At 32.4% G+C, this 9,657-nt stretch overlaps 1 protein-coding gene across 1 annotated transcript in view; it reads left to right on the forward strand.

Annotated features, from left to right (window-relative positions):
- The window catches only part of Dmd (dystrophin), a 2,056,279-nt gene that overhangs the window by 659,988 nt on the left and 1,386,634 nt on the right, over positions 1-9,657 (forward strand). The window contains exon 11 of the mRNA XM_031364700.1: positions 541-691. Coding sequence (XP_031220560.1) covers positions 541-691 — 151 coding nt within the window. The remainder of the gene's footprint in view (positions 1-540; positions 692-9,657) is intronic.

A 9,657-nucleotide genomic window follows, 5' to 3' on the forward strand; every position in this document is an offset into this window, starting at 1 on the left:
TATGCATATATACATGTATAAATGTGTTCTATATATGTATATATGTGCATATATATATGTGTATATATTAAATATATAAGTATATATGTGGAAATTGTATATATGTATACTATATATTTGTGTTTGTATGTATGTATGTATGTCTGAGGTAATGAAATAGCTACAGTAGGGACAGAAGATAAATAATTTTAGATATGTTACTACTGTACTATTAATATATAATATTTGAAGAAATTGGGTAGGCCATCAGTTTTTTGTTTGTTTGCTTGCTTGCTTTTTGTTTGTTTGTTTGTTTTTTCAAGACAAGGATTATCTTTGTAGCCCTGGCTTTCCTGGAACTCACTCTGTAGACCAGGCTGGCCTCAAACTCAGAAATCTGCCTTCCTCTGCCTCCTAAGTGCTAGGATTAAAGGTATGTGCCACCACTGCCCAGCAGGCCATCACTTTTATGTGTGTTTTTATGAAGATGTGTGTTCATCAAAATTAAGCTGCTTTAGTAGAGTAACAATAGCTTTTTACAAATTAATATTATATTTTTAGGTTACACAAAGTTCTAATGGATCTCCAGAATCAGAAATTAAAAGAATTAGATGACTGGTTAACAAAAACTGAAGAGAGAACACAGAAAATGGAGAAAGAGCCCTTTGGACCTGATCTTGAAGACCTAAAATGCCAAGTTCAACAACATAAGGTTTGTAGATATTATGACATTTGCTTTCTATAACAATAAACTCTTTGTGCATGTATATGTATTGCATATACATGCAAACACATATGATAACATAGATGAGACAGGAAGCTTCTATTCAATAATTTCAAATAAAATGACCTGTATCATTTCAGTAATTATTGCTCTGATTTGTCTTTTTATTCTTCTAATATTTGATTGCTGCCGATATTTAAATAATTTAAAGAGGTGTATCATTTAAAAATTGATTAAGCTCTTAAGATTTTTCTCACATAAGTAAGATTAAGTCCCCTACTTAAAAAGTAAGAGGTGTCATGCATCGTTTCTGCTTTATTTCTTTACCATCTATATGAGAACCAAACAAGAAGATTCTAAGAGCTGACACTTTTTCCTTGGATACCAAGTCTCTTAAATGCAGAGGAAAATGCTTTGTATTGTTTTTGTAAATAACCCTCTCTCAAATAATTTTGTTATAGTAGCACAAAATAGAACAAAGCATATCTTCTTTCTCAAATACAACATAATCAGGAAGACTTATATTAGAAAATATTTACACATACTCCTTGAAGAGATAAAAGCATAGTGTATTAAATACTAAAATTATTTTTTCCTGTGAGACAGATTCTTCAGGGATTACAAAAATATATTATGAAACATTATCTGTAAGTTTGTACTTTGTGTATGTTTACCTTCAATCCATAGCCACTGAAGACACAGCAAAGTTGGTTACAAGTATCTGTAAAATTGTTTAGCTATAACATCCATATTTTTAAATTTTAAGAGGTTTTGTACAAATTACATATACATTTAGACATACACTTTCTGGTTGTTGGAAGATCTTTGTTGTTTTCCTTAGTTTCTCCTACACAGTAATTGAGACCCCATGATTGTGTGTGTATGTGTGTATCAACACAGATTTGGTCCAGAATTCTAATGTGGTTTATTTTAATCTGGAATATTGTATTTGTGAGGTTTGTGGTAATAATAGGAACTTTCCTCCTGCATGGGTACAAACATGCATCCAGGAACATTTGTAATCAGTCAAAAATCAGAGCCACACAGATAACAAATGGGAAACCAAAATCCTTGGTAGAGATTTTAGATCAGCAACTAATATTTTTAATCTGTGTATCCCCAATTATTTTTATAGAAATTCATATTTTTGCATGCTCTATTTTTTAAAGGCCTGAGCTTGGTAGTCTGGAGAGATTTTTTTTTTATTTTAGTGAGGTTAGTAATGCCATTCAAGAATTTGATATTCTGACAATTACCTGAAATGTTTTACACTTTTCTTTGGAAGTTATAAAGTGAATAGAATGGAAGGTGTTTGACTAAAATTGTCATAAGATCTGAATAGATTGTTCATTACTGGAAAATATGCCATTTCCAATGAGTATGAAATTGCTTTATGGAAATAATTTGAAGCAAAAAGCAAAATGATTATATGCAAGTTGATTATGCAACATGTTGTATCTAAGATATACTCCTGTGCAGTGCATAATGAGATTAGAAAAAATAGACATACTTGCTCTGGGTGAAGCCAATTCTTAGGTTTAACTGTTTGCATACATCTTGGCATAAATTTGTGCTTATAGAATTATAAGCCTGGAAAAACACACTGAAGATAAATTACACAGTGAAGTAATTTATGTTAGACTTCCATGCTTTATATTTTTAGGTATATGAGTTCATTAATAACTAACTGAAATAATCATTGATTCATTTATAACTTCATTTTCCTAAGAAAAATTATAAATCAAGGAAAATGAGAAATTTGCTTTTGAAAACAAAGTGCATCATTAACTTATATCTTTCAGCATTGTCATGTTTGCTGCTCCATATAGTATTTAGTGTATTTAACTCTCAGTCACCAGCCTGAAGAAATCCTTGGACTATCTCCATTTGTTGTGGTTGTTGTTTTTTATAAATATTTTCTATTATATATGTATATTCTCACATAATTCATCATATTATATTTCCCTTCCCTCTAATCCTCCCAGTTCATCCTTATCATGTCTCCCTTTCAGATTTACCTCCTTTCTACTTCTCAGTATATATATATATATATATATATATATATATATATATATATATACTGATATATTATATTTTATATTTTTTTCTTTCTGAATGTGTGATCAACCTCATAGAATTACATAAACTAAACAGGTAATTCACCACAGAGCTACACTCCAAACTCCAAATTTCTGTTTCATAGGGATGGTTAAAGATAGAAAAATTTATGGAAAGATAACTAGTTTTGTTTAAAAGGACCAATTTTAATTCTGGTCTAATCATAAGTTACATGTCCCTTAACTGACAAGCAAGATAAAAATATTTGAAAATTTTATAAGCATGCTGTGAATACTATAAACACACTTATGTACATTTTGTGAGAGCCTCTCTTAATGTCTTCATTCCACCAGCACTTCATGCATGGCATATTAGATGCTCTATCAGCATGAAATGCCAACAAGATAAGATATTTCAGTGAACCTACCAATTAGCAATTTAAAATATACTGGTTGTTACTATTAGATTCAGCCAAATGGTTAACTCTGGATAGTTGTGAATATTTCAGTTGGATGTAAATTTTTGAAAAGAAAAATATAGGAAAAACCTCTTCCTATTCTGTCCCCCTTGCCTTTCACTTGAAGAGAGCATTTAGAAGATTGCTTTGCATCTCAGGTACCTAGCATTGATTCTGAGGACTGAATATATTGAAACTCTTAAAAACCGTCAGAAAATATTCTGGCTGAAAATCTTTGTCATAGTGGTAGAGTGTTTTAGTGATGTTCTTAAGGACTTTTATCTTAAATTAGTAGGAATATGATTGAGGAGGAAGAGCCTTCTGTGAGTTGGAGATTTCATTAATTGAAAAGAGATTTCCATTAAAACGAAACACTGTCACTACAGAACTTTTTCCTGTGGTAGTCACACTGACATGAAGTTTTGATTTCTTATCTGGGTTTACAAGTCATTACAGAGTTAGATTTTCAATAATGTCTCAATGACAATATCAACAAAGTCCTAACAGGTCATTAAAATATGACGTTATAAATATAATGTTCACTATGTTCAGACTCCCTTGGCTGTTCTGTGCTAAATGCTAACCAAATAACCTATTCGAAGGTCAGTCACCTATCCTTTTCTTGAACTTAATTTCAAGCATTTTAGGTGCCAAAATTGTGAAATATCCTCATCTGATAACCTTTAAAATGACCTAGATGTTTATGTAACAGAGGTTTGGTGTAATCCTACCAAAAGAACTGACCTTTCCTTTCATTCCACTGTATTCCAGTATCTCTGAACAAACACTCTTTAAAGCCTCTGGGTATGGTGAAGAATACAGACACCAACTGTCTCTGAAATCCTTCTCAAGCATCTCGAAGTCCCATATGTCAGATAGACATAGATCAGGGAACCATTACTTGAGACAGAATGAAGCAAACTGCATGAGAGTTGAATTTGGTGATCTGATGAAATAAAGGAAATGAAGTTTGAAAAGGTGAAGTGAGATTTGTCTGTAGTATGTACTAAAGTTCTACATAGCTAGGGCTAAAGGATTATTGTTTCAGTCTGAAAAGTCTTATACATGTGACCTAGGCAGTTGCAGTTGTTCTATATGCAACTATATGGTGGGTCATAAGGAACCACCATAGGCCTGAAATTAAAGCAAAGTAAGTAGCCAGTAAGAATAATCTTCATTTTGTAAACATTGTGATTACTGAACGAAATATTACAGGAAAGTAGGAGGCAAAAGCAACATCTTAGAAATCTATTTCAGCAAGTATATACAATATGAAAAATTCTAAATGGGTATAAGAAACATTTTGGAACTCAACAGCTGAGCCTAAAGACATAGAATTAGAGAATGAGCAGAGAGCTTTAAATAACAGATTCTGAGACTAGGCAACAAGAATACCAGAGCTGGAAATAAGAAAGTAGACAATACAAAAAGAGATCCAGTATTTGGGATGAGTGAGACAGATAAGCCTTGAGAATTCCTTAAAATCAAATAGTGCTTTTAATGCTTTGCAAGCTCTCTCCCAACCTAAAGATGATTAAAATTACACACACTTATGGCTATGAAGTTCTACTTGAATTTCTATCCTTTGCCCTTGTAAGTACTTCGTGAAATTTTGATGCCAATGTAAGTAAAGATAAACAATACACTCAGGACAAAAAATCATACTATTACCAGAGAACCAAAGCTCTTCCTGTGTTTCCACAATGCCTGGCAGAGTACTTAATCCCTCCAGAAATATTTTATCAGGACACATATTTTAATAATTCTCACTATGTCATTACATTAACTATCCTCATCATTACTACAAGGGCAAAATAATTTGATAACTGCATTGGGAAATTAAAAAATATGTGTAGCTGCAAAAGGCAACTCATAAAGATGGGCAAGGAATAGTTCTATGAAATAATTTACTTAGATCTATATTTTGTTCCTTGTCTTAACTTTTCTTCTCTGTCCTCATCACCCTATGACTTCTTTATTCAAGTACTTCCATTGATATTTACTGTAGAATACTTTTTTCAAAATATTATATTAACATAAATACATAGAATTTAACATAAAAGTAGTGTCACTTTCATGCACTCAATATAATGTTTGTAATACTGTTATGATATTTAAATCTAATTTAAAAGACAAGTGATTTTTTGTCATGATTTTAAGTAGTAGATTTCAAAGACAGATATATTGTAGATAATATTCTTGATAATTTTTGCAATAATAATGATATTTATGTTCTCAATTATTCCAGCTTATGCTCTCCTAACATCTGAAGACATAGGTTCTTTCTAGAAAGAATTACAAAAAAATTGAATCATATTTTATTGGTGTTTTCTATTATGTCAGCACACTGAGAATATTTAGCAATTAAAAGTTATGAAATATGATTAACAAAGATATCAGGAATAAGTAATTATACTTAGCATAGCTATTTCAATTATATTTAGTTTATTAATAGTAAAATTATATTTATATATTCCATAATAAAACATCCATGCCTTTATCACATCCTAGTACCACTAAATACTGTAATGGCTAATTCTGATGTATTATCTCATTTAAAACTCCCATACTAAACTTGTGCTAGAGAGATTTTGACACATAAACAAATATTTATTAATGGATCCCACAAAGTAACATCACCAGAAACTGGTAGATTCCAATTTTCTTTTTACGTTGCAATATTTTGCGGGCTACATTTGAATTAATAAACTCAAGAGATCTCCCTGCCCATTCTTCAGATGTTTCTGAGTGTCACATTAACAGAGGCTCCTGTTTTTAACCTCACCTTCTGCTTTCAAATCAAGAAACTTCTCCACTCTTCTACAGTTTCATTAAATTGTCATTCCATGTGTGACCCTAGAGTTTAGATACTATTCAGAGAGGCAGACCAGAAACTTGGTAGTGCTCTAATAGGATTGTGAATTTGAAGTTGGAAGAGACAGAGATTGAGTAGAAAGATGCCTGTAAACTTAGACTGAACCTTGGTGAAAAAGAATGCTGGTCATAGCTGTTCACAGAATACTCAGAATGAAAATGTTTGAAGCAATCATGTTTATATCCATTCCATATCTCTTTCTATAAATTAGAGCAAAAGGGAGGCGTGAAGCAACATGACAAGATGAAATAGCTCATAATGATAGCTACATTACTATCTGGAAAGGAAATAAGAAATAGATTGATTTAACTAAGATTAATGTTAGTGTTATATTTAGTATATATGGATGCATAAATTCATTGATTATAGGGGAGAACAAATGGCAAGAAAATTAAGGGTTGCCATTCAGTGATTATGATTCTTACTTTAAGACATGTCTACTGCTATGATAATTTTTCAGCAATAAACTAAATCATTATATTTGTTAACCTAAAGCTGCATTTTCCTTTAAATAATATTTCTACCCATTTATTAAAATTTCACACATTCATATGATGCACTCTGATAATATTCATCAGTCACTGTCTCTTTCCAACTCCACCTAATGTCCCCATTACAACATCTGCTTCCCAACTGCACATCTCTTCTGTCTTTCTTACCAATACTCACTAGAGTCCAATTAATGCTTTTCATTCAACATCCCCATGTATGTTGGGACATCCATTGGAACACATTCAACCTACCAGTGGTTATATGCCCAACAGAAACTGACTCTGCCTCCTTCATCAGCCATAAATTGAAAGTAGTTTCTCTACTAAGATTTGAATTTCAAGAGTGCCTCCCTTAGCCATGCAGAAATTTTGACTAGCTTGTTCAGTTCTTGTGCAAGTAAACACAGTAGCTGTGAGTTACTGTGATTATATATATGCCATGTCAGTATTTCATAGCTCTCTTGCCCATCTGCTGGTTCTTTTATTCTTTCTGCCTCCCACCTCCTGGCAAGATGTTCTCTGGGCCTTGGATGGTGGCTGATAGAAGGAGATGATTCATCCACAGCTGAGCACTCATAGATACTTATGCAGTACTCTTTCACCAGTTATGAGTCTTTGAATTACTTTTGTTAATCTTGTATAAATAACGTGCAAATGTAATGATTATTTTAGGGGCCTGGGTTATGTATAAGCAGAAAAAAAGCTCTTACCTATCACAAAACAAAAACAAAAACAAAAACAAAAAAACAAAAACCAGAATCCATATCTCAGCACTTAAGTCAAGTGACTCAAAAAAAAAAAATGCCTGAAACTCTGGCTACAAGGGATCCATTCCCCCTTTTGGTCTCTGTGCATGTTCCTGACACACATATATGAATACTCAAACCAATGCACACAGGAGCACACACACCAAAACACTCTACCCTTAAACTAATGCAAATGTTCATATAAATTGTAAAGGGAAATATTTTTAATTTTTTAAGGTTTTAAAACAATTATATATTTTTTCAGACCCTAAAATTACTGTCATTTCATGAATTTCAAGAAATACATTTGTGGGCTAGGGATTGGTACATTGCATTGGATAAGGGTGAGTGGAGGAGTTAGGTAAATACAGTATTCTTGTGTCATTATTTTATAGCTTTCTCCTGGACATGTCTAAATATGGGGGTTTAGAAATAAGTGACTGTTAGTATTTAAAGAGCTCATGTAATATGTTAGGCAAAATGCTAATCAATTATACCTTTGTCTGTGATAAGAACTACCCAGGATGTCTAAATACCCTTTTTCACTAATTAGAAACCTGAAGCTTAGTAGTGAGGGATACAGTGATCAAACCTAGAATTGTTAAATAGTGTTCTCATAAATGCATCATAATTTTAAGTTAATTTTCTACCTACTATGTCATATTTATTGACAATCTAAGTCATATACAAATATAACAATTCTGTTATCAAAAATGTTTTTCTTAATAGAACTCACTTTCAGCTCTTGTGAAATCAGTACTTGTATGGTTTTTCAAAGTTTCTTGTTGAAGTTGTGTTTTAGAAGACTTCTTTTAAAAGAAGGTATCCTTTAGAGGCCAAGTCCCTTAGCAGCAACAAAAATATTCCCTTTAAGTATTTAGCCTATTTAGAGAATTGAGGACCAAAATACAACTTTTCAAGGAGAACCCACTAGGGTTCTGAGTCCAGGTTCCCAAAATCTGTGCTATGACCAAAGGAACCAGTGTACAATTCTTGACAAGCAAGACACTCACTTTGTTTTAGTTTATATTGCATTTTTATTTCTGTATAGGTTGCTCTTTACATCTAAGTGCAAATCCAAAATTTCTCTCTGCTTATATGCTTCATTCTGTTCATTATCTAATCATTGTCTCATATCCAAACCAAATTACTAAGGTAGCATGAGTCTAGACAAATCACTGAAGTTACTTTTAGTAGTGTTTGTTCCCAAGCTGTTTGGCCTGGTGAGACCAAGAAAGTTTGCCCCATTAGTAACATTTAAAGAAGTAGAGAAAAATCAGGTTCATTTCTTAAAATTAGGATGTAATACTAAGAGATTAAATTTGCTGAAGTCCTTTAATTAAAGCATTATTTAGAAAAGAGACAATTAGCCACAGATATATAACAAACTGTACTTTTTCAAATCTAAGCGTTTTTAATGTATTTCGATGTTGCCCTTTTCCTTGTCATAGGAAAAGAGGATTGCTATTTAGCATTAGAGAACAAATATCACTGACATTTGTATCTAATAATGGTATAGAAATTTAATTAGGAGCATGACAGATTTTTTTATCTGGACAATGTGACAAAAAATCAATTTAATATGTACAATATCAACAAATGGATCATAAGATAGCCAACACCTAGACATGTGAATTATACATTTTTATAATGAAACCCCTTTTATAATAAAATAAAATATCATTTAGACTTTAAGATACAGGCTTTGAATAGTCAAATATTGTACTAATCTGGGGTCATATCTGTATTTGGAAATGTCTTTGCACATTTTATGCTCAATGAGCAAAATAACAGTAAAATCTCTATTGTATAAACCTATCTATGAGTTATTTAAGTCCATACCAAGTCAACGTTTGACTAAAGTTTAATTAAAATATTTTAACAAAAATTAATAGTTTGAAAATACAAAACAACAAAGACGAAGCCAGGCATTTTGTTTTACTTCTTTTATTTTATTGGATATTTTCTTTATTTACATTTCAAATGTTATCCCCTTTCCTGGCGGTTCCCTCCAGAAACCCCTTATTCCCCCCCTAATTTAATGAGAGTGCTCCCCCACCCACCTAACCATTCCTGCCTCCTTGTCCTAGCATTCCCCTACACTGGGGCATCTAGTCTTCACAGGACCAAGGTCCTCCCCTCCCATTGATGTCTGACAAGGCAATCCTCTACTACATATGCTTCTGGAGCCATGGGTCCCTCCATGTGTACTTTTTGGTTGGTAGTTTAGTCCCTGGGAGCTCTGGAGGGGGTCTGGTTAGTTCATATTGTTGTTCTTCCTATGTGGTTCCAAACCCCCATGATCAGAACCCTCATTCACCAATACC

This window comes from Mastomys coucha, chromosome X (genome assembly GCF_008632895.1).
Source record: "Mastomys coucha isolate ucsf_1 chromosome X, UCSF_Mcou_1, whole genome shotgun sequence".
Classification (NCBI taxonomy): Eukaryota; Metazoa; Chordata; class Mammalia; order Rodentia; family Muridae; genus Mastomys; species Mastomys coucha.